We start from the raw sequence: 26,452 nt of genomic DNA, 5'->3' as shown, positions 1-26,452 counted from the left end.
CTGCCTGGTGACAGGCCCCTTGGCCAAGCCTGTTTCTTCCTTCCTGACCCTTGTGTACCAGCATCTCACCTCCATTACACAGATGGGCCAATTCATACTAATGCTTGCTGGTTACTGTCTGTGATTTGTCTGTGCATGTGGAGATGCAATTTGTTGTCATCCTCTGTGCCCAAGTTCATCTTCCAGAAGCCAAGAATATCAGGCCATGCAGAGGCCCCTGGAGGCAAGAAAGAGAAGATACAGAGAGAAAGGTCTTTGACTATTTCCAAAGTCGAGAGACGATTTAGAGCAGTTAGTCCCAACTGACAATGCTACCTGATGAGGATGAAACTTCCTTGAGGGAGTGCTCGTGACAGTCCTCAAGGACATTTTCCTTTTCTGCCATGACTTTGAAGCATATGGAGTATGCATGGAGAGAACTGGCTCAGTTCTATGTGGTAGATCCAGATGTCTTGGAAGAGCACCCCAAAGACATCACCAGGAATGAGAATTGTGCCACATGTGGCTGTGTTTGTTTCAGTGATGTTTACACTGAGGGTTGAGCTTCACCAATGTCTCTTTTCTAATTGCAGCTTTCTTGGGGCCCAACCACCGTCCATACTGTGTATTCTCTTAATGAGAACATAGTCTACTCTCTCAACCTAAAGCCATTTACTTGGAATTATTGGTCATTGAGCCTCTGTCTACACAGGCTTCTGTGTTGCTTTCAATTTTGCTTTTCTAAAAATGGGTTTTGTAGGATATTGTCATGGGTAATTAGTTGACAGATATTCCACAGGGGAAAAAAACAGATCCATTTTGGGAAAGATATTGATTCAGTGAATTCTTATTTTTCGACTAATTGGCTAGATTGGAAGTTGGCTGTGGGCTACCATGAAACTGTTCCCAGTAATTTTGCCACCTACTGAAAAGTCTCTCTTGGCTCTTTCCCCCACAGTGACTATGGGTATGAGCGACACAGCAATGGTCAGTGTCTGCCGGCATTTTGGTTCAATCCATCTTCTCTGTCAAAGGACTGCAGCTTAGGACAGAGTTATCTCAACAGTACTGGGTGAGTGTCTGAGGTGGCGACCTGAGAGGTCAACCTGTATGGTTTCTCAGCCTGTGTTAAACTTCCAGAATTATGTTTGATTGACAACCAGGCCTTTTTTATTATAGCACAATGTATTTGTTTTTGTTCATGTTAGTAATACAGCACAGATTTGTATTAATAGTACGATTTTCATCTGAGAGTAAGACCTCAGTTGTAAATAAAGAAACGAAACAGGTTCCTTGGATGCACATGATAATGATAATCTATAAATTCCTTCACTTTTTGCTACTTTATTTCAGAAATGTTTCTGGGAGGCTACCTTTCCTCCTCACTGCATCTCTGTGAAGAAGACTAAGTAAATATTTCATAGATGCATTTCTTATTTTATAGATGTGAAAGCTAGAGTGAACAAAGAAGCTCATTGACTTTTTAAGAGTATACTGCTATTAGTTGAAATGTATTTTATTTTCTCCCTGTGTCCAATCTTGATGCATTTAAGGCACATACTCTTATCTTTATAAAAATGGAATCAGATTCTAAAAACTTGTGTTTAATGTTCTGTGTTGTAGAGCTTATCCAATATTATTTGAGAAATACAATAAAAAAGAAAACATTTCATTTCATAAGTATAGTTGATATTTATAGACTTTAAAAATAGTGTATGGAACTTATTTAGATTCTGATTCAAATGATATATAAAAAGACATCTTTGAGCCATATGGAAAAATGGAATATGGTCTGGTGATTAGTTGATGTATTAATCTGGAGTCTCCAGAGAAATAGAATCAATAGGAGATTCTATACACACACACATATATTATAAGGAATTGGATCACGTGATCATGGAAGTGGCAAGTCCAAGTTTGCAAGCTGGACACCAAAGAGAGCTGACAGTTTGTTTCTAGTCCAAGTCTGAAAGTGTGAGAACCAGGAAAGCTGATGATGTAGTTCTGTCTGAAATCAGAAGGCTCAAAACCCAGGAGGAGCCAGTTTCTCAGTGTGAGTGTGAAGGCAGAAAAAAAAGATGAATTTCCAGTTTGAAAGCAATCAGGCAAGAAGAATACCCTCTTGCTCAGGAAAGGATAAGCCTTTTGGTCTTTTCTGGCCTTCAGCATATTAGACAAGGCTCATCCACATTGGGAGAGCAATCTGCTTTACTCTGCCTCTTATTGTAAATGCCAGCCTCACGAGAAACAACCTTCACAGAATGACTCAGCATAGTGGTTGACTGAATATCTGGGCACCCATGGGCGAGTCACATTGACACGTAAGCTTAACTATCACAGGTGATATTAGGCTTTATCTAAATATAAACATTCATATTATATTTATTATATTAATAAAATAGTTATATATTGGGCATGATAATGGTTTTTTGGTTTGACTAGAAAAGAAAAAACTTTATCTTTTAAGGATACGTGTGTGACATTTGTTTTAAAATGTTAAAAAAACAGACAAATATTGAAAATGTTTGAAAGTAAATTAATAAGGGGCCAGGAGTATTTATTTTAACTATTTCCTCTCATTTGTGCATATTTGAAAATCCTGATCTTAAAATGTGAAAACAGAGGAACTGAGGAAGAGGGGAGGGAAGAGAGGGAGGGGGATGCCTCACCAAGCAGGCCTTTTCCACTGGAAAATTGTTCTCAGTCTCATGCCAACTGCAGCACAGGGGTGAGGACTTCCACATTTCCATTTCTGTGCATCTGTACTTGAAATGTTTACAAATTTTCTTAATTAAGAAGAAAATGAGCAAAATAGCATATAATAATCTTGTAAAGGAGGGAAACAGCACAGACCTGTGCCCTCAAATGTTCTTATCTCTGATATTGGAGATTCGTAGAACTTTTGAATCCAGGAATAAGCTGTGGTTTATTTGCACCATAACATAAAACCTAAGGAAAGTACAAATGACCTTTTGATAGCAGTGGGTTGGTGAGGCCTTCACCATGCAGAACCATGGGAAAACCAGAAAGGGGGCTGCCGAAATGAGTACGCTTAATGGTGAAGGAGAGCCAGAGAACCAAGTTTTATTACTTGCATGCACCAGCATGTTTAGATATTGTAAAGGACATTGGAAACCTCTCCTGCTAGTTTCTGAGTTGATTTTTTTTTCCACTAACTCAATCAGTCAAGGAAGTTATAACATTTTCTCTTTGGTATTGATGAGGGGAGTTCCCAGTACAGAGGGGTCCAAATTCTTCCACATGCTACTCAAGTCACTGGAATAGGGCAGGGTGTAGGCAGCAACCCTCACTCTTCAGTTTATTGAGAGTACACACACACGCACACACATACATACACACTCACACATTTTAAGCTACCCCTAAATAGATTTCCCCATTCCTTTGGTAAACTTAGTATGTGAAATTCACATAAACTCTTAACTCCTCTAAAATAAAACATCAGAGATTATTAAATCACAATAAATAATCTACTCAAAGGAATTTTTCATCTCTGCCCCATAAAACTAAGATTTCAATTAAAACTGTGATTCAGCAATAAGTGTCCAAGTATATACATGTTTGTCAATACAGTGATGTTTATTAATCACAGACCTTACTCCCTAGGGAGCGGTGTTCATATAAGTGGGTATTATGATATGCTAGTGTCTGACCCCCCAAAATTTTTGTTAAGTGACTACATCTCCTGATTTCATCTATTCCATTCGGACTTTGTCCAGAATAGTACCCCCATCAGTGAGCAAGCTTGTGTAAAGGGGAGACATAATAAATTCCAGCCATCAGCAGGTAGGATAAGTGCCCTGCTCTCAAAGGCAAAGGACTCATGGGTGGAAGACTGACCACTCTCACAGGGCCCCAAGGGCTAAAGGCAGGGGGATGGATATGAAGATGATGGGCATATTGCCTCTCTAAATATTCTGCATTAAGAGTAAAGAGACCCTTTGCTGGTACAGGTACCTAAAATCATCTTCAAAGAAGGTCTCATCCCATCAAATTCCTATTTACTGTGTCTGTAGCCAACTTATAAGTTGGCAAGAGGTAGTGTATAGATAAAAATTGAAAAACAATGCAATGTCCCTCTAGCCCTTCACCCTAAAAGCCCTTTGGCTATTTGGCTATGTGTTGACTTGGTGGCATTTCATAAGCACAGACTCAGTATTTAATGTTGTAACCAGTATACTGTTGCCATCAAACACCTAGCTTTTCACTTAAAAACATTTATTTTTTTTATTTTTTTTTTTACTTAAAAACATTTAATTACAAAAGGAATGTATGCATGTTTTCTGCTTAAAAAACAAATTTAGTTCATCACTCCTATCCTGCCCCCTTTGCTCACATAACTGCGGTCACTTTGCTGTGTATGCTTCCAGACACTTTGCATTTGCCATCAAATAATCTTGCCAAGAAAAAATAATAGAAAATTAATATGGGATGTTGTTCTTGCATGTCATTTCCCATTAGATATATTATTATTTTTTCCTCTTCATTCAGAAATATACCTTAGACAACTTTCCAAGACAGAGTATATAGGGCTATTCCATCTAAATTCTTGTATTTATTTTTTTAAAGATTTTATTTATTCACTCATGAAAGACACACAAAGAGAGAGAGAAGCAGGCTCCACACAGGGAGCCCGACACAGGACTTGATCCCGGGACCCCAGGATCACACCCTGGGCCAAAGGCAGGTGCTAAACCACCGAGCCACCCAAGAGATCCCCCTAATTTCTTTTAATTTGAGAGTATTAAAGTACCTGGTATTGCTCGGTCATCTCCTGTCATTGATATTTGGGTTATTTTCTGTTTTCTGCCGCTATAAACAATGTTGCAATTAACATCCTCATATCATAATAATTGTTATAAAAACACAAAGATAATTGGATTCTCTTTTGGCAATTAGAAGTGTTTTTGCTAACTTGTAAGGCAAATCCCACCTAGCCAACTTCTTACTTCCTAGACTTGAGGATCCAGGCACTGCCAAATATTTCCCCATAAGGATTAAAACTCTAGCTTCTGGCTCACACACTTCCAGGAGCCCCACACATTACAGATTCATTTGTAGTAATCACCATCCTCCTTTAAAATACAAATTCCAATGGATTCTATAAGGGAAAGCTGAGTGAGATTTCCCAAGGTAACAAAGTGAGGAAGGTCACATTAGGCAAAAGGAGTAAGAGATGACCAGGCTGAAAGGATCACCTAATGCCAGTCCCTGGAAGTCGATGATAGACCAAGGTGCCACCCTGCACCCCCAGGTCTCTCCCATGTCAGTTTGAACTATCTGTAGGCATCCTGTGCTCTGTCAGAATGGATCCTGTATCAGTGTCAGGCTGGGATGAAATAGAGAGGGATCACAAGGGCAAGGTCGGCCCGCAAATGAGAGCATTCGCCAGTGGTACCCCCAAGCACCTCTCTTGCTTCACTACACCCCTTCCAGCAGAGCACATGGTGTAGACAGGTTGTCAGATCTTGAACTGAAAGGGTCTATTGAACCACCGCCCCCTGTCAGTGAAGTTTAACAAGCAAATCTCCCAGCAGCTCCTTCTGAGAATTTGGTTCAAAGCACACAGGTAAACCTTCCTTCTCCTTTTGTTTTTTGTTAATATCTCACTTTATAAATGGTTATAGTTGCCTGCACAGTCACCTTATTACCCTGTAAATATAGCAGTGTCTGTGGGTTTGCTTACTTCACCACAATGGAAAAAGCCTAGCATCGGTTATTATTATGCCTAATAGAAATACTGTTTTTAGGAGATGCCAAAATGTATATTAGCTTCACTGTATAGACATGAACAGTTGTGCAACTTTTGTTTTAGTTCTTGGCTAGGTTTTAGAAAAGAGAGTTGGAATGAGGGCTAAAATGAGTGTAAAATGTCCCTCCAGGTGGCTGGCACTACCTGTCCTTAGTCCTTGGAACAGTGGCATCTGATTTCTAAGGTTCACAGCATGGAACCACATGTGAGCAAATATCTTCCATGTTCTCCACTGTAAGCTCCTGCCTCTTTTCACCCTTTGCCCTGACACTTTCCCCCACGCCGTTCTATGGAAAACCAGAAGGCTGATACGGAGCAAGGCCACAGCCTGTTATGGGCAGGAAGTGAAGTATAATTGGGATATTTTGTCTGGTGAAAAAGAGAAATATTTTAGAATGAAACAGGTAGGGGTCTTAAATGACTTCTGCCATTTACTGTTATCTTAGCAAATAGCTTCACCTCTTAACCTATAAAATTTTGCTCTCTGCTCTTGGGATTTGACTTAAATGCAGCCCTGTCTATAAAGCAGATAGCCCAGTGCCCAGTGAATGGTAGTCACTCTGCAAAATGCAGATACCATCACCAATAGTCATCATCTAACAGCTGCTCTGGAGTGAAGGAAAAAAAAAAGGGGAGACATCGTTTTATTGTATATCTCTGGTCTCGACATTAATAGTCACTGCAGTACTGAGATCTAGGACATATTTAAGCCCCTGTTTTTTTTCATCTATAAAACAAATAATCACCAGCCTACACTCTAGAGTCACATGATCAGAGACTACTAGGCATCAAAACATACGTGTGTCCCTCTCTACCACTCAAGGCAGATACCACATTTACCTGATTAGTTGAATAAGTTCATTTTGTCCAAATAGAATGAAATCGGTGTTCATTTGTGTATTTTCTTGCATTTTAGTGCTGAAATTACCCTAAATTTGTTTCTCTTTGTTTCTCCATCTGAGTCTATAAATATCTCAGTTTGCACATACACAAGTACAATCTCTAGTTGTACTTATATTTGGTTAAATCTTGTTTATACGGTTTGGATCCAGAGAACATGCTGCAAATTTAAGTTGCTAAATTAACTAGGACATTGCTTGTTTCATGCCAACCGTAAAAGATTGTGTAAATATAAAATAAAGTGGGCATTGGGCTGGTGTATTATAAGAAACCAAGATAATCTTCTCAGGGGACAGATTTCTTCTTGCTATTAAGCTAGAGATATTTCTAGATGTGTTAAAAAAAATGTCTGTGTATAGAAATTTCCGTCTGTGGAGTTTCTTTTGAGAAGCCATTAATCTCTCCTAAAAGAACGTACAATGACAGCTCTTATTGTTCCTCAGGGTTAGTTTCTTAATATACTACAAAGATATTTACTCAGGAGGCTTACAGATTTTTAGCATTAATTTTGCATTAAATTTTAACATTATTTCAGTATTTGTATAAGAATATTTAGTGGGTCTGGGAAAAAATATATAAATACACATAAATTCTAGCAAAACAGTAATCTCCATACTACCAACACACATTTGGAATGTTTTAAAAATGCTTTCTAGAAACATACTCCTTTCTGTATGAGCCATGAGAACACATAGACCCTGGCTGGCCTGCCATCGCCCTGGAGCTGCCATTTCCAGGGGCTTTGAGGGCGATGGTCTTTTCCCAGGTGACCGTACTCCCATGCCTGGAGGAGATTTTGATGTTCAGTCTGAGCTGCTCAGCAAGATTTGTCAGTGTGCACCATGGAGAATAATTGGTTCTAAAAGCGCCACATGTGTTTAAAGTACACAGAAAGGAAACCACTTGCATAATTTACAGACTCAACATGACAGGGGCCTATTGTAGAGGTTTTCTAGCAAAGAACCATTTGGTGTCACAGCAGACACCCAATAATTGTTTCCATGAAGTTGACTCTTCAGAGCACCTTGCTTAGATGTGGTTTTCCATATTCTCATGGGATGACACTGGGTTGGGAAATGAAAAAAGAATGTGAATATCACTATGTGGAGACCTAGTTCCTCATATAGCTGTTCTTACCCACATCAATGGTATTGGCATTAATGATTCTCATCCAGGTGGCAAGAGACACCAAACTGTCCAGAGGCCCAGAGCTTTTAATTGCTCCCATGTAACCTTGGGAAACTCTAAAATCTGATTTTACATATATGAAAAATGGAAGGGTTGTATTGGATGATCTCTGCTATCCCTTCAGACTCTGACATATCCATGACCAATTTGAAGTGATTCAGTATTGATTCCTAGGACTACAGGTGCTCAGGAAAACAAAGAAAATTTCTTTACATAAAATAGTTGTACAACTCGTTGTCTGAAAGTGTGGATTCCATGAGTCATTCTCATGATTCTTGATTTTAAGTCATTTAGTTGAACATGGCCATATGCCCTGTTTCATCAAGTTGGCATTCAAAGTAATGTCACATTCCGTTTACTAGTCAAAATAAATGACTTGTGCTTCCACCCTGCTTATTAGAGGGAAATTTTTCCCCCTCATTTAATCTCCTCCTGGTCTCCTAATCCCAAGGTTGCTTACTCACTTTAAAGGAAGTTCTGAGAACTGTTCCTTTGAAGAGAGAAACTGGGAGAACCCTCTCAGTCAGCCATGGAACCTCGTTCATTCTGCATGTTGGTGTTACGGTTCCTACACAGGTCTTTTGTTGAAACATGGGCACACTGGGTCCAGGAAGATATTAAGTCTTAGTCATACATTGTATCCACAGCTAGTCCCCTTCTCTTTCTGTAAGGCTTGCTCCATTTTTTTTTGTTGTTTTATTTTGTTTTATTGAGCGTCGTGACATGGCACTTTACCCTTGAAAGCAGAGGCACATAGTACGATCCAAGAAAATAACCATTTAAATTCTTCACATTGTGAGCACAAAGGAGGGATAACATAGCTCAGTGACAGTAATCTCTGCTTCTCACTACAAGAAGACCTATGGTCATGACGTTGATAACTACTCTTAAGAAGGCAAGAGGCAACTTTATACAGAACCAGGAATTCTAAGCTGATTTTTAAAGAATGAGTAAAAGCTTGACAGGAGGAAAGAGCATTCTAGAAAGAATAAATCAAAGGAAGAAAGAAAGCCTGTGGACTTGAGCATGGCCTGGGTTCAGGAAGCATGTTGGGAAAGAGCTGAAGCTGGACAAATGCACTGAGGATAAATTGAGGGCTGTACTTAAAACTTCAACTTGACCCTTTTTTTATAAGCCCCCAGGAAGTTGCGAATGAGTCTAAGAAAGAAATTGACATGGTCTGATGACTTGATCTTAAAATAATCTTGGCAGTAAGAAGGCCACATTTTTTTTCCTGGGAACTAGCTGTGTAATAGCAAGTTTGTGTTTAATACTTTAAATGCTAACTTTTAAACTAATTACTGATATTTTAATATTTATTAAGTTTCTAATAATGCACCAGACTCTATGTGAAGTCCTTTTGAACGCAGTATCTCTTTTAATCCTCTTAAGGTTATTGAAAAGATTCTGTAATTATCCCTATTTGACAGGCAGAGAACCAAAGCATTAGAGAAAGATTGGGTAACTGCCCAGGTTCATACAGTAAGTGCCTGAATTTAAACTCTGACAGTTTGGTTCTACACACTATAGCTGTAACCACCAGGGCAGTGGTCTTTAATGGTGGATGCACACAAGAATCACCAGGGGAACTTAGAACAAAAACAAAAACACACTAATGCCCAGGATTCTCAATTAAATCATAATTTAATTAATTCTCAATTAAATCAAGACCCCTGGGAGGAGGATCTTGGCATCCATTTACTTCAAAAGTGCCGGCAACTGATTGTAAAGGACAGAAAGGATTGCACTGAGCTAGGCTAGACTGTCACCTTAACATACAGTGAATGGTCATAAACATCCATATTCCGCCACCGCACCAAATCACAAGAAAAACAAAACTACTAAATACTAAAATCACAGAATATGAAGACTTTCATGGCTTTTTTTTCCAGTTTTAACACTCAGGAAGAGAAACTATGGCCTTCATCTGTCTTAAGACTGACAGACAACACAGAAGAAAAATCAAAGAAGGTGGGGTGAAAAAGGAAAAGGTGACAAAGGGGTTTCAAGATGGAAAGGAAGAGAATGGCTGAAATTGGGGCTGTTGAAGTATTAAGACACTATCTACTGATAAGCGGTCGGTAATATCAAAGGCACATTTGCAGAATGTTTCCTTTTCAGTAATTGTACAAAGACTCCCTTGCCATTACAAAGCACTTTTCTTCTTGGCGGATTGAAGAATGCTTTACCAACTAAATGCATCCCAGTAATATTCAGAGCTTAGGTCCAACATAATCATAAGTTGCCTTGTTATTATGGAGGTAGCGGCCCCATTTAATAACATATTAAATGCATTATTCATTTATGTAACTCAGACCCAGGGACAGCTGCTGGGATGAAAATAGAACCATTCTGTAATGCAAAAAGCAGGTGTGTGCTTACTTGAGTAAATGAACTCTGTATTTCTGCACAATTTTCTTCTAAATTTCAGGGACAGGTCTGGTAGGGCTAATGTGATGCCATTTTCATCCAGGAAATAAAATGGTTTCAGAATGCTTTTTAATAAGCATTTTAAAAAAATTACCAATAGTCTTCTCTGTGGCAGAAGGGGGAATGGATTCGTGCTTAGGATTTAAGCAGAACTGTGGCTGCAGGATGGGGTGGGGGGGGGGGTGGAAAGCCTGGGGCAATGATTGGTGGGAACAGCGCCAAACAAAAGGAATGTGCTCAGCTCATGATGCCAGTGGTGATGGCGAGCCCATGCCTCTAGAGCAGCGTCAAGACAGTCACAGGTGTGCTTGGATGCTAAGTGATTAAAAATCATAACCTGCCTTTGGTTTGCATGGTGCCTTGCCTCTGAAACACACAGGGAGTTTCTGATGCACAGACTCCGTGGGAATCCATAATTGTTGTGTGACATTACTGGTCATTTTCTTGCTACCTACCATTGCTGGTGCCAGAATGTCAGCATTCTCTAGTGCGGATATCCTTTTGTTTTTTTTTCCTTTTCTCTCCCACCTGTGATTATTTTCTCTTTTAATCGGCATGCACTCATAAGCACCTACAGTGGATTTTCTTTTTTTTTTATTTTTTTTTTATTTTTATTTATTTATGATAGAGAGAGAGAGAGAGGCAGAGACACAGGCAGAGGGAGAAGCAGGCTCCATGCACCAGGAGCCCGATGTGGGATTCGATCCCGGGTCTCCAGGATCGCGCCCTGGGCCAAAGGCAGGCGCCAAACAGCTGCGCCACCCAGGGATCCCTACAGTGGATTTTCTTAAATAGTAGAGTGATATTAAAAATGCTCGACTTGGGCAGCCCGGGTGGCTCAGCAGTTAAGTGCCTGCCTTTGGCCCCAGGGTGTGATCCTGGTCCCAGGATCGAGTCCCTGCATGGAGCCTGCTTCTCCCTCCGCCTGTGTCTCTGCCTCTCTCTGTCTTTCATGAATGAATAAATAAAATCTTTAAATAAAATAAAATAAAATAAAAATGCTCAGACTTGATATTGACCAATTGAAATGGGTAGAGATCCTAGTGCAGGAGCAGAGTTCAAAGCTATCTGATGTGCTGGATGTTAACCCCTTAGTGTGAGGAGAAGCAGGGGCTCTGAAGATAAGGATTAGTAGCTGCTGGTTCTAGTGAGGCGTTTGAAGGGTTTGAGGGCAGTGGTAATAACCACCTGCCGTGCAGATATTTCAGCATTTCTATGTGGCACAGTGATCCCAGTATGGACCTCCTGATTGTCAGCTTTGCATATCCCTAGGGGCAAGGGTACCCTCAAGGAACTTAAAGTTCATAGTCACACACAGGGAGACAATCCTACAAGACATAAGGGGGTTCCTATCAATAAATCTAAAGGATCCCTTACGAGTTTAAGAGAGGGGCAATCTCCTTCCATTTAAAGAGATGGTACAGTAGTGCCTAAAGACAAGGATATGCTTGAGGCAAATTGTCTGGGGTCCTGACTGGGTGATCTTGAGAAAACTGGTTAACTTCTATGAATCTTAATTTCTTCATCTGTAAATTGAAAATCAGAATACCTTCCTTAAACAGAACCCTCTGGGATATTTTGAAGATAATTGACAAAAGTCATGCTAAGAACTTAACACAGTGCAAATATAGTAAGTACTCTCTAAATGTGAACTTCTTTTTATTTCACTATTATTTTACTATCACAGTCAGGAAAAGACCGAGGAGAGAAGCTGTAACTTAGAGTGGAAGTTTTAGGCAGCTGATAGAGCATGAAGAAGATACAGAAGCAGAAAGAGCAAAAGAAAATAAGTACTTTCAAGAGGTTTGAGAGGTTTGAAGGGAAGATGAGCTTCTTGGTAAGGATTCAGAGATAAAGTACAGTTAGCCTGTGGAGGGTTTCATGGACAAGATTATGAGATTTATGACCTATCCTAAGGACGTTTGGAAACCATGAAGGTTATGAACAGGTAGGAGAAATAATATTAAATAAAAATAACTGGCAACATTTCATAGGCACTTGCTAATCATCAGGGCGGTTTTAAATACTCTGTGTACATTAATCCATTTAATTTATACAACTACCCTATGAGGTGAATTAAATATTAATAATTGACCTTGTAGTGATCCATAGCATCCAAAGTACTTTCCCAGACAATATTTAATTTGACTTTCTCAACCATGCTCTTTGGTAGCTGATCGTAAGACTCAGAAACAGAGGAAAAGGCATTGGCCAGATTTGAAGGTGTTAGAAGACTATATAGCCTGCAGGCCAAGTATGGCACACTGCCAATATCTATAAATAAAGCCTTACCGAAACCCAGCTGTCTCCATTCTTTTGTGCATTATCTGTCCACTTTCATGCTACAATCAGAGTTGAGTACTTGTGACAAAGGCCATATAGCTGGCAAAGCTAGAACATTTCCTACCTAGCCCTTGATATTAAAAATTTCAACTTCGGGTCTGGAAGAGTGGAAAGACCTGAGATTTTACTTCCACTTTGAGCTTAAACACTCACTCTAGTAAGTAGGCTTGGGAAGTCTGGTATATGAGTACACAGAGTGGTTACTGTGGACCCCACACAAAAAGATGATGAACGACAACACTGAAGCTCAAAGTCTTAAGGATTAATTGTCCTAAAACCACAATTCCAATTTTTTTATGAATCTGATAAATTACATAGGACAAATTTGTAGAATAATCCTTTTTTTCCCCTAGTAAAGCTAAAATAAGAAATAAAAGGAGGAGGCAAGATTTATTCAATCTGCAAACTGGTCTCCTTAATATGAGTTTTCAGTACTTAGCCATTACAGTCCCTCATAATATATTGAGGAGAAACTATCAAATTTAGCCAACTTTCTGTGCTACACCATGACCATAGCACCCTCTATGGAATCTAATGTTAAATCACATAATCCATAGCAATCTATTCTTTGTCTGAATTTCAAATTCCCTTGCAATATATGTTACTCATTCTAACTCTCAGTTATATAACCTTTAAAATAACTCCTGGATTATCCGTATATATCACTTCAAGATTATAAGCATAGTAAGGGCAAGGACCATGTCTTCTACTGCTGTGCATTTCCCATGGCTCTGAAGTGAAATGATTCATTGATGGACTAAATAAAAGAGTTATATTAAAGTGCTAACAATAGGTCCAATATGTTACTTTGATGATTTGTCTTTCTGTTGGGTACTTTATAGGAATTAGCTCTAATCCTCAGAGCACCATGAAGTGTAGTTACCAATAGCCCTCCGGGCTACACAGTAGTAGGTCTAGCCTTAAAAAAAGTGGGAGTGGTCCAAATGGTAATGAGCTGGATTACAACTTGAGCTTTTCTCCATTTAGGTACAGGAAAGTGGTTTCCAATAACTGCACGGATGGAGTAAGAGAACAGTACACTGCCAAACCGCAGAAGTGTCCTGGGAAGGCCCCACGGGGGCTGAGGATTGTCACCGCTGATGGAAAGTTGACAGCAGAGCAAGGGCACAATGTTACCCTCATGGTGCAGTTGGAAGAGGTAGGACCAGATCCCAAACCATTTTTATCTTCTAGGACAGAAAATCAGATTTGGTCTATGTATGTTTTTGTTTTATTATTTTTTTTTCATTTTAAATATTGTTGACTTTTTTTTTTCTTTCTGCTTTTGGTTCCTTGGCTTGTTGTTGTTGCTCTTGTTTCTCCTTCCCTGCCACATTTCCTCAATTATTCTCAGTTCACTGCAACTCCTTCTTCAGTCTCAATATATCACTTCTTATCTTGGAAGATTTTTTTGGATTTAATTGTGCCTTATTGGCACTTCCAGCCAAAAGTTTTCTCAGAATACATCAATAGTATTCCAAAAATAGTTGAACATACATGTTCAACCTAACGGCTACTAATGCTGTCTTCCTCTGTCACCCTGACGTCTTAGCTTTTCTTTTCCAAAGACAGCATGCTGGTCATACATAACACCAAAGCTAATATAAATGTAATTGAGTATGCTTTCTTTGGGAATTGAGAGTTTGTAATTTTGTAACACCTCAGCAATATCATTATGAGCATCAATAACTAACAAATTGTGATTTTCTGAGATTTCTGAATATTCAGATAGTGTATAAGATAAAATCTATACCATATGTTTTAAAATATGCATAGGCATCTTTATCATTTTAGAAAGGAAGATGATGTTCTCTAAAGGATCAACAATTTCATTAAATGATCTCAGTTATCAAGCCAGACAGTCTTGCTTTCAGCCATGTTTTCTGAGTACTTAAATATGGGCAGCACTGTGGTAGGCCTTATGAACAGAAAGGGATTTAAAAAGTCAATACTGATACCAGGATTAAGATCTACATCATTGACTTCCAGCTTCTCCTGATAGCTCAGTGGTTTTCAATCTTTAGCATGAATGAAAGTTACCTGGTGAATATGTTAAAACAGTTTTCTGGGACCCATCACCAAAGATTCTGATTCAGTAGGTTGGGTGGGGCCCAAGAATATGCATTTATAACAAGATTATAGGTCATGGTTGTGCTTCAAGAATAAACAGAACAAAACAAGGGCAAAGCCAAGGGGGAGAGAGTAGCCTTCAGAGGCTCTGGAGTTTCACTTGAAAGGGAGAAGATGAAGCATTTAGGATTACTTTGTCAGGATTGATCAACATTATGGGTATTTTAATTCCTGTAGCAGGAACAACTGTGAAATAATGAGTTTGAAATTACAGCTCAGATGATGCTGATACTTCTGGACCAATGACCACTTTGAGAACCATCCCTCTAACCTAATACCCCTTTCTGTTATCTCCTTGATAAGTGCCTTTCTACCACACACATTCTTCTAAATACAAGGTTCCCGAAAATTTTGCAGTTGGAACTAGAAAGATAGAGACCAATTTAGGCTAATTGGAGTTGCTCAAATTTTACAGAAATAAAACTTTAGACTTCTGCCTGAGGCTATGACATATTAGCTTGCAGCAAATCAAATATATATGTATATATTTAGAGCAGGAGTGAGGTTCTGAGACAAAAAGAGAGAGGGAGGAAGGAGAGAGAAAGGAAGAAGAGCATGAGAGAAGTATCAAAAAGATTTGGGCAAAATTCTTTTTTTCAGAGATTGGAAATTCATTATAGCAAGTCCAACAATTCATGCTGTATTTCCCCTCAAGTACTTTGCCAATTCATACATCATACTGTTGAAGAGGTCAGATTTCAGATTCCTAGTTAGAAGGCCATATAGAAAATCTTGGCTAAACAACTAGCAGAAGGCTCTCAAGGCTGGGAAGATAAAAATGGACGTCAGATAAAATCCCAGAGAGAAGAGAAGCATAAAGAGGTAGTACAATATTCTGTGCATTTTTTTTTCTCTCTGAGTTGTTTGACAATATCTAAGTGATATAAGCAGAATGGAAAGTAGTTACTATAAGGATGAAAAGTCATACATAGTTGTTAGAAGTACTACATTTTGAGGGAAAAAAAATTAGAGCTCAGAGACTATCAAGAAGGAAATCCCTGATAAATAATACAACACGAGATTCTTGAAACTCCTGGAAGGCTCCATCCTAGGAGTAAGGACACATGACAACCAGATCATGTTCTCTAAATGCTGAAACCCAATCTGGAATTATATTTCAGTATCTGAAAGCATTAGTGATTCCCCCCACACATACACACTCTAAATATCTTCCAGAAGCTAAAATGAATCCTCTTTAGAGGAAAATAATGTAAATCACATATTTTTCACATCAAATATTGGGCATTTAATTTAAAATACTACATATATATCAAGAAACAGGACCCAAGAAGAGGAAAAAAGCATCAAAAAAGAGAACAGTTGTCTGATATATGATTAGTATGTTCATGAATATAGGTCAAGACAGAAAATGCAATCCCCAGCAGTCATCAGTAATAGGGAGTAACAAATGGATGTTGTAGAAATAAAGATATAATAACCAATATTAAGTGACACCTGAGTGGCTCAGTCAGTTGAGCATTGGAGTCTTGGTTTTGGCTCGTCATGATCTCCTGGGTCATGGGATGGAGACCCAAATCAGCTCCATTATCAGCAGGGAGTCTGCTTGAGGATTCTCTCTCTCCCTCAGCCCCTACCTCCACTCACATGTGCACAAACACTCTCTCTCTAAAATAAATAAATAAATAAATCTTTTTTTAAAAAATAACTGATACTAAGAAGTTAGATGGATTGACAGTCAACCAAACCCAGACAGATAGAAGATAAGTTAACTGGAAGAAAGGACAGTCGGAAGTATAACATTTGGAGCATAAGAGAGGAAGGATATAAAATAGAGAAAAGAGTAATAAGAGACACATGGGAAACAGGGAAATGGCTAACATAGATATAATTAGAGTTCTAGAGTGGAGAAGGATGATAAGAAGTCAGAATCTATTTTGAGGTATAATATCTAAGAATTTTCCTAAACTGACAGGAGGTATCAGAGTATCAATGTAGATTGGAGAGAATGCACAACCTCTAGCAGGATACATACAAGGGGGAAAAGGCACTTAGGTATCATATTCAAATTACCAAAATCAAAAAATAAAGAGAAAAATTTAAAAGCAGCACAGAAGAAACTGGAATGACATCTTTGAAGTGCTAGAGGAAAAAAATACAAACGTGGAGGTAAAATAAAGACATTTCTCAAACAGAAACCGAGATGAGTCATATAAGATGATTTTTATAAAAAGAAACACTAAAGGTAACTCTTCAGGCATAAAGAAAAAGAAACCCAGACAAAAGCACAATAGTGGAAAGAATGAAGAGCAAGAAAGAGGGCATATATGCGGGTAAATTGAAATTAATAACTTTGTAGACCAATAATGATAATCCACTGTGAGTTTAAATATGTGTAGAATTAAAATACATGACAACTATAATTCAGTATGTATTAAATGGAGTCAGGGTGTTTTAAGTTCCATGAAATGTCTGTGAAGAAGTAGAAGTACTAATTTATATTAGATGCCAGCATGTCCAGAATATGTACTTTAATATCTAGAGAAACAGCTAAAAGAATAGTCAGAGAACATTTAACTATCAAACTATTGGCAGGAAACTGGAATAATATTAAATGTGCCTCATTAATCCAAGAAAAAGCAGGAAAGAGGAAAAAGGAACATACTTATATTCAAGACTAATAGAATAAGTACTGAAATGGTATATATGAACCCAAATATTATCATTAATTGCATAAAATAGTGATTTTTGTAGCTTGCTTAAGAAGGCTGTATCTAACCCAAGATTGTGAAGAAATAACACCACAAGTTTTTTTCTTTAAGTCTATAATCTGTTTTGAATAAATCCAAGGTTTTATATGTTTTTCTCTTTGCATATTCAATTGACCCAGCACCCTTGAAGGACAATGCTTTTCACCCTGAATTGCTATGAATCTTTGACCTAAATCAACTTAACATATCTGTGTGGATCTATTTCTAGATATTTTATTTTGTCCTGTTGGTTTTGATTCTCAAACCTGTGTTAAGTGATAATTTAAAACACTTTTAAAAAAAATTTTGAGAGTGAGCATGGGAACAGGAGGAGGGGTGGGGGAGGGGACAGAGGGGCTGAGGGAGAGGGAAAGAAAATCTTAAGCAGGCTCCACTACCAGCATGGAGCCCAACACAGGTCTCCATCTCATGACCTTGAGATCATGACCTGAACTGAAATCAGGAGTTGGACGTTTAACCAACGTTAAACCCCAAGTGCCCCTAAAATACATTTTAATTACTCTAGATTTAGAGTAAGTCTATATATCTGGATGTATAAATCCTCTGAACGATATATATATATATATATATATATATATGACACATAGATATATACACCATATATGTTGTATATTATATACTATTATATATAATATGCTTTATAATAGCATAAAAACAATGCTTACCTACAGACAAAACTACCAACTTATTTTCAATATCTCTACCCAGAAAACTCAACACTTTTGGGAAACATTTTGAAAAACATAAATATATGGAGAGATATATGATATATGATATATGATAATTGCAAATTGGAAGATGCAATATTATGAAAAGATGCCAGTTTTCCCCACATTGATCTTACATTCAAGGCAATTTCAGTAAAGTCTCTAGCATATATTTGTGGGTTAAAATTGACATGTTCATAAGGCATATGAAAAAGCAAGGGCTCAAGAATAGCAAAGATAATCTTAAAAATGACTCCCAACACCAAACCTAATCAATGGCTTACATTACAGATATCAAGATTTATTATAAAGCTATAGTAATAAAGAGAGTGTGGTGATATATATGTATATATCCAACATAAGCTGATCAAGAAAGGGAATAGTGAGTCAAGAAACACACACAGACATGCACACATACTCTTTATGACAAATGAGACACTTTAGTACAGTAGATCAATTATAATCTTTTCAATAGGTGTGTAATGACATCAAAATCCAAGTGGAAATATATGAATCTTGATCTCTTAACACAAGTAATTGTAACTGGTTTGTCAATCTAATTATGAAAGATAAAACATAAGTGTTTAAAGGAAAATGCAGAAGAGCATCTTCATGACATTGGGTTAGGCAGAGATTATTTTAAAATAAGAAACGTAATCCACTAAATAGATAGAAGAATATGGTTTAATTAGACTACATTTAAATTAGGAATTTCTTTTCTTTAAAATACACTATTTAGAAAATAAAAAGGAAAGCCCTGGAGGGTAAGAAGTTATTTGTAATACATAATTTCAATAAAGTACTCATAACCAGAAAATTAGAAATGATTTCTACAGATCAGTAAGAAAAATTCTGGCCACTCAATATAAAACACACAAATGACTTAAATGGGCTTTTCAAAGATAGGAACCAAATTAGCTGATAAAGGTATAAAAACTTCTCAGCATCACTGCTCATCACAGGAATGCAACTTAACACTAAAATAAGATATTACTTTCTACCCATCAGAAGACTTATATTTTAAAGGACCAATAATATCACGTGTTGTTGTTGGAGCAAACAGTCACTTTTACAATGGTGTTTGGAGTGTAGATTATTACTGCCATTTTGGAAATCTGTTTGACATTGACTACTAACTGCTGTACTCTTCTCTGAATATATGCACAACCCATGATCCAGAATTTCCTCTCTTACGTATACACTCATCAGAGTGAATACAAATATGTACCAGATGTGTGTAAAATAATATACATAGCAGACTTACTCATGAGATCAAAACTGGATACACACATTTATCAACTGTACAATTGAGAAATAAGTTATAGTATATTTATAAAATGGAATGTGACAGAACAATGAAAAAGAACAAACTATTGCTACCTACAAAAACTTGGATGAATATCATATCCACTACTATGCTAAAGAAATGGCTGAAAAATATGTATTGTATGATTCTATTTAAACTGCAAAAGTAGTTAATGGTGATAGAAGTGAGAGTATTACCTTTAGAGGGGAAGTGGCAGGGAGTTTAAGGGGGTACTGGAAATTTTTAATTTTTTGTTGATTAATAGATGCATTCATTTCGTAAAAAATCAAGCTGTATATTCAATTTACATATGTTTCTTTATGTCTTTTATGCCCAGCCAAAAGCTTACTTAAAACTCATTTGGGAAATTCAAATAGCATTTATTTATACATTTTGTATTTGAGTCTTTAGGGAAAAAAGAAAAAAGAAAGAAAACTTTGGGGACATTTAGGGAAAGATTTATTTTCTGAGCCAATCCTATACCCTGTGTTTCCCTGTATAGTGAATATGAAGTCCCTTTCCCAGAGATAAAAGGAACCTGGTTATGATAACTTAGAAGAACATGATCTTTTGAAGCAGCAGATGTTTGTGCTGGAGCAGGCTTCAGAATTCAGATTTTTGTTCCGTTTCTAAGAACACAATAGGGCAAGATCTGAAACAGGAACTCACACCTGGTCACTTTTGACCTTTGTCCACCCTCCAGAGACAGAGGCCAGGCTCTCCTCCATTCAGCTTTGCTTTCTGTGTAACAAAGATCATCAGGCATCTCAGATTTGGCTGAGTGATGTGAGAACAGATTGGGGAATCTGGTTTAAGATGTGTAAATTCATGCCTTCTGGGCACAAGAAGGGAAAAAAAATCACAAGTTAGTTCATTCCACTTGAGTGGGCAAAGCTACAACAGCAGAGAGGAAATCTGCTGTCTTCAGCTGTCAGACCTGGCCCCTTGATGCTCATCTCCTAGGGCAGAGTAGAAGCCAAAAAGACTGTCCCCCCATCAAGAGGCCCTGGGGACCTCACATTCAGCTGTGGGATTCTGTGCTGATTCACAAGATCTCCTTACAGAAACAACCTGTTTCCCTGTTAACCTCTGGGGATTCTACACATAGGCATGGGGGATGCATGTAATGAGTGATACAAAACAAAGGAAAGCCGAGTGGCTCTGAGAAGCTGAGGAGCATTGAAATTTGACACAGTGATAACAATCTGGATATCCAACACTTATTGAGCACTAACTGTAGTCCAGTTTGAGAATGCTTTTTTCGGATTGTCTCATTTAGATGCCATAGCAACCCTATGTGAGTAGGTGTTATTGTCCTCATTGCAGTTTACAAATGGCACAGCCAAAGCACAGAAAGGCAAAAGAACTTGCCTAAGATTACACAGCAACTGAAGTATCAAGTCAGGAGTCAAATCCAGGCTCTATGGTATCCTACCTTTTTATTACTTCTCTTTGGTGGAAAGAACTATTTTCTGGGAAATAATTTCATGTAGTTCCTAAGCTCCCTAGTAACACTTCACTGGGGACAGGTAGTAACAAAGGCCAAGGATAGAAAGAGTCGGCAAAATTATCTATGCCCTAGCCAATCTGGCCTATACTATGGCTGCTGCTATATTCTTAGACACTAGTCAATATATAAAACATGATTTTCCTCCTGGATTTTCTTAGAGTATTCATGGCTTGAGATTAGTTCATTAAAAGCCATTTCAGCAAAGAGAGATTCCAGATCCTCTCTAGGTTTCCTTCTCTTTGCAAAATTACATCTTTATTGAATGGCTTCTGTGTATCTGGTATTACTTTATCCATTCTAAAGAACACTGTAAAACATAGGATATGAATGCAACACTCAAGGACTTTGTCATTCTTGTATACCAAACCTCTCCAGAGTCTTGGGTATGAATTAGGCTATCAAATCCAAAACAAAAGCAAATACCCCTGACATATACCATTGGCAATACATGGGGTCTGTATTATCCCCCTCAAATCTCTGAATCTACTTCTCATTTGGGTTTGATAGTCCTAAATTTACTTTGAATATAACATTTGGCTCTTGCCACCATACCTAGTGCCAATTTTTCATAGCAGTAGTGACACTAATGCCAAGCTTCTGATACTCCTTGAGCAGTAAGTCCTCAAGGTGACAAGGGGACCAAGAGGTACCCACTACATTCTGATTGGCAGAAGACTCTCCAGGTCAGTATCATATTTTGTCATTTGGGCAAGAATTATGCCTCTGTGTCTCATGGCTTAGTCATAATTCCACTCTCTCCCATAGACTTGTCTTCTCTCTGTGGGGTTGGGTTGAGTTAGGTTAGGAACTGAAGCATCACCCCTTTTTTGTCCCCAGGTATGTGCATACGAACCCCTCTGTGTAGGCTCCATCTCCTGTGCATACCAACTGAAGTGTGAGTGACCTGAGCAATGAACTGTCCCACCAAGTAGTTAGGTGTATGTGTTTATTTGTTCTTCAACACATATTTTACCAAGTTTCAATTTTATATCATGTACTTTTCCTTCAAGACATATTCTTTTTTTGGAATTATGTATTTAGATGAACTAGGCCCTCCTGTCTATCAAGTTTTAAATAAAAATCTAACTGCATGAAATAGAAAATAGTAAATATTTTATATTCATTCAAAACAAAAATAAAATTTAATTTATTGCATTAGATTGTAAAAAATATTTTTGGCAGCCCCCATAACATTATAAATATCATTAAGGTAGGAATCATGCCATGCCTGGTCACAGCTCTAGCATCTCCTCTCACTGTGACTAATGCCTTGATAGGAACTCAATAAATGTGTGTGGATTTGGATAGACTTCCCCAAGAAGAGTGGAGATAAAGCCCAAACTTAAAAGGGAAAGACTCTTAAAATGTGAATAACATCCAAAACATGTTAAAGTCTTCATTTCAAATCTAAACCCCTTCCTTTATTCAGTACTAATGCATGTCCTAATTCTAACATAAGAGTATCAATGAAAACCATGCTAAAATCAGAGCAAAAGAGAACTTCTTATTGACAGAAGATAATCAAAGGCTAGGTACACTGATGCTAGCTTGCAACTCCATGCACAGTAACCAAGTCACAATTTTGCAGATTTGACATATGCAAGCGATAGAATCCCTTCCTGAATATAGCACGAGAGGCCACCCTCCGCATCTAGGTAACAGAAATGGCTCTATAACATGACTCCATCAAAATCCCAAAACTTGGCTCACACCCATTACCCAGAGAACCACATAATTCAATGGAAGTTGATGAAAAGCCCCATTGTTGGGAAGTATATCCCTGCCCTTTTTCAGGGTTCTCTCCTGCACTGTAATGAAGGAACCTTGATCAGAAGCAATAAGTCAAAGGAGACAATATTTCTTCCATCCCAGACTCCTTCAGTATGGCTAATCCAAGAACACGCATACACACATGTTCACATACACTCTGCATGTATGCATCACTGTTTCCTTGAGGGCAAAGAACAGTTGATCCAGAAATCAACAAAGAGGGGAGAGGAAGGGTCCATAGAGTTGTATCTAACTAGCCAAACATTTTCCAAGTACGCCTGCATTTGAGGAAGCTGATCGAAGGTATTTTGCACTGAGATCCAGGTATCCAATGAGAGGTGGCATCTCTCTCTGGAGACTTGCTTAAGACGGATGTTCTCTGGACCACTAATGAGCACCTAATGAGCCTATAGACTTTCAATGCGATAACTCCGCTTCCTGGAGAAATCCAATGTGAGAACCTGAAGGCACAGGATGGATGGCAAAGGGCCTAATCAGTCTTAAGAACTCAACAAAACCGATTTGGAAGGCATTCATTTGAGAGGACTGCTAGGCAGAAGTAGTGTCTGCGTGTTACAGAAGATAATTAAATCTGTTTTAAACAGCTGTAAGAATAAAGAGATGCAATTCGCTGCATAATTTAAGACTTTTAAATTAAATCTGAGGCAAGGGACTAAAATTAAAACTTTGATCTGTATCTCATTGTCTTAATACTTCAATTTACATACAAAGACTGGAACTTAATAAGGAAAATTCATGATTATAACTTCTTCTGTGAGATTTAACTCTAAAACGTGAAGGCTGTGTCCTCATTAAATGAATTCCAATGATATGTAATTTCACATACATTGAAAGACTTATGGCAGCATAAAAGTAACCACAATGTAATAACACTTCATAAATATTGCAGGATGCTACCAGCCGTCGGATGGTAGAGAAGATGACTCTTGATAAAATTTGCTGTGAGACCCTCATTTGTTGAATTCATAAAAGAATTTGACCTACTTTTTCATCTGGGGGAGAATCAGGGCTTTTAGAAACTACACAAAGAGTCCGCAAGCACTGTTCATCTAGGCAGGTATGAGTTTTCTAAAGCGGGCCCAGATCTGACTCAGAAGCCTCGGTCTTCCACACAAAGGAACGGGAGATGATTTCAATGAGCCGTGGAGACTTAAGAGCCTTTCTCATGTATTATTCCTTACTCCATTCAGCTTTATTCTCTTTGAGTCGAGCAAGGTAATTGAGCCACTTCATTTCTTCTCCCTGGCTGCTTCGGGTTACAAAGGAAAGAGGGAAATGAGGCGGGCAGTATAGGTTGTCTTTAGCCAGAGGCCTAGCAGCTGAAGTTCAGGTTGGCTTGGTGAGCAACTCTTCCTAAGGCCCTGCTTTTCCTTCCTCAGTTCTGGTCCACAAACATTGGCATTTTGCTCTTCTTTACAGTTTTAGGGAATCTGTGTTTGCGAAGGACTTCATTCTCCCTCCCTTGGTAAGCAAGGAGCGATACATGGCTTATTTCTGAGAGTTTCAGTTCAGTGCACATTCCAAGGACTGGGGGTCATCGTCTTCATATAGGAAATTATTTTCAGATGGATTTGCAGTCCCTCGGCCTGTCTGTGTTAGCCATGCAGCACTGGTGCCCCCCTTCCATCCAGAGGGGTGGCCACCACCCCAGAATGAGAACTTCACCCAAACAAAACAATTTTTGCCCAAGTATGTGACTACCTCAGATTTCTGGCTTTGCACTTTGCCCTTTGTTATCCTGTGACTCTGGGCCGTATCAGTTCATCCTTAGTGTGATCCACCATTTATGGGTGATAGAAAATTTCTGCCATCCACCCAACAGCATTTAAATGAGCTCTCCATCTTCACCTGAGAGCTGAGATTATTTTAACTGCCTTTATTCCATGCTGGAATATGAGTGTATCTTCAATAATACCCATAACACGAATAGTAGAATTATAAAAGCAGATGGTCACCTACACTAGATTTGATGATTAGGATCATGATCATTCTGCCTATCTTTATAAGTAAAGAAATTGAGGTTTAAATATAAAGTGAATTTCAAAGGGCACGTAACTCCCAGCTTACTACCTGACTTCTGGAGGGCACTGCCATGTACAGTATCTCTGTAGAGCTCTGTAAAGTCACTGAGACCTCTCAAGAACCTAATAATTTGGAAAAGTGATGAAGTAACATCCAGGGTAAGAAATCATATATCCATTTCATAGATAAGATCTTATGACTTTGGTTAAGTCTAGCAAGTGATGCTAGATATAAAAGTTCTGAGAGCTCTTTAGAAATTTTGAAAGCATGACATGACAGTGTTGTTTGTGTGTGTGTGCATGTTCATATGCTTCTCATCTGTTAATGTGGTATTTACCAATCTAATGGTGATCTCTCTGGATGGTAGGCTTATGAGTACTTTGAATTTCCTTTTTCCTCATTTTATGTGTTTCTTATATTCCCTTTATAAATTCTCCATGGCTTTCTCTTTTTTCTTCTTTCTTCTAATTGACCTTACATATTTCCATTACATATCTTACTAGTAGGAAAAACTTATTGCATAGGTTTATTCCTAAAGCAATCTTCCTTCTTTTCTTTTTTTAAAAAGCATAATCTTATTCTTATTACACACCTGAATACTTTACCTTTACAGTGACTTTTAAGGACATCCAAAAACATCTTTATAGTTTTTATTATTTGGTGGCACCATAGTTTTCCTACCAAATCCTGCTGAGCTGATTCATAAAGTCACTATGTAGTGGTAACAGTATAGTAATGTCCTTTATTACCTAAAAAGTGTTTTTAAAACATAATGGGTCAAAGTTCTGACCTCTCTCTACCACACTGTCTAGATAGAGTAAAGAGACCTCAGCTTACAATTATTTATCTTCTTCACAAGCCAAATGTTCCTCCAGCCTTATGGGTTCTGTTCCATTCTAAGCCAGACACCTAGTACAGAAGACATAAAAAAGGAATGTGGAAATTCGCTCTTCATTCAAACACATAGTGGTGTGGCTCATTTGCAAGTGAAGGATTAAACCATTTTGTGATGATTCTTCAGTTGGAAATTCTTGGTCTGAGCATTAGATGCAGAAGTATTTGGATATTTAATGAGGCAAGTCTCAAGGCTCAGAGTCCTCAAGGAAGGGCTGAGCCATCTGCATTTCATCCTAGAGAAAGTAAAATACAGAACCAGGCAAGTGGTTTGGTAGATCCATAGTCTGGTCTTCTGACATCACTGACCTTGTCAGACATGAATTCTCTGGTGAAATCTAAAACCCTGTGTATGCCTAATTCTGGGAAATGAACAAGGGGTAGTGGAAGGGGAAGTGGGCGGGGGGTTGGGGTGACTGGGTGATGGACACTGAGGGGGGCACTTGGCAGGATGAGCACTGGGTCTTATGCTAAATGTTGGCAAATTGAACTCCAATAAAAAAATTAAAAAATAAATAAAAAATAAAACCCCATGTATGCACTGCCATCCTCACTGTTGTGAATATTCTTCCTTCCAGTCAGAGCATCCAAGCCCACTGCTGCCATTTTTTGCCTTTTTTTTTTTTTGGCAGGGGGGTCGGCATCTTCAGAGAGGCACCTATGCTATAGATAACCGTCTCTGAATAGACAAGGAGAGAGACTGACTCTTTAATTTTAATTATGCCAATATCTAAGTATCTTGGGACTCTGTCC

At 38.2% G+C, this 26,452-nt stretch overlaps 1 protein-coding gene across 5 annotated transcripts in view; it reads left to right on the top strand.

Annotated features, from left to right (window-relative positions):
• The window catches only part of SORCS1 (sortilin related VPS10 domain containing receptor 1), a 514,957-nt gene that overhangs the window by 419,977 nt on the left and 68,528 nt on the right, over window positions 1–26,452 (top strand). For all 5 annotated transcript variants that reach the window (XM_025467149.3, XM_025467148.2, XM_025467150.2 and 2 more), the window contains exons 17-18: window positions 938–1,051; window positions 13,598–13,769. In XM_025467149.3, the coding sequence (XP_025322934.1) occupies window positions 938–1,051; window positions 13,598–13,769 (286 nt within the window). The remainder of the gene's footprint in view (window positions 1–937; window positions 1,052–13,597; window positions 13,770–26,452) is intronic.

The sequence above is a fragment of the Canis lupus genome, chromosome 28, assembly GCF_003254725.2.
Source record: "Canis lupus dingo isolate Sandy chromosome 28, ASM325472v2, whole genome shotgun sequence".
NCBI lineage: Eukaryota > Metazoa > Chordata > Mammalia > Carnivora > Canidae > Canis > Canis lupus.
This window is presented reverse-complemented; position numbering and strand designations above follow the sequence as displayed.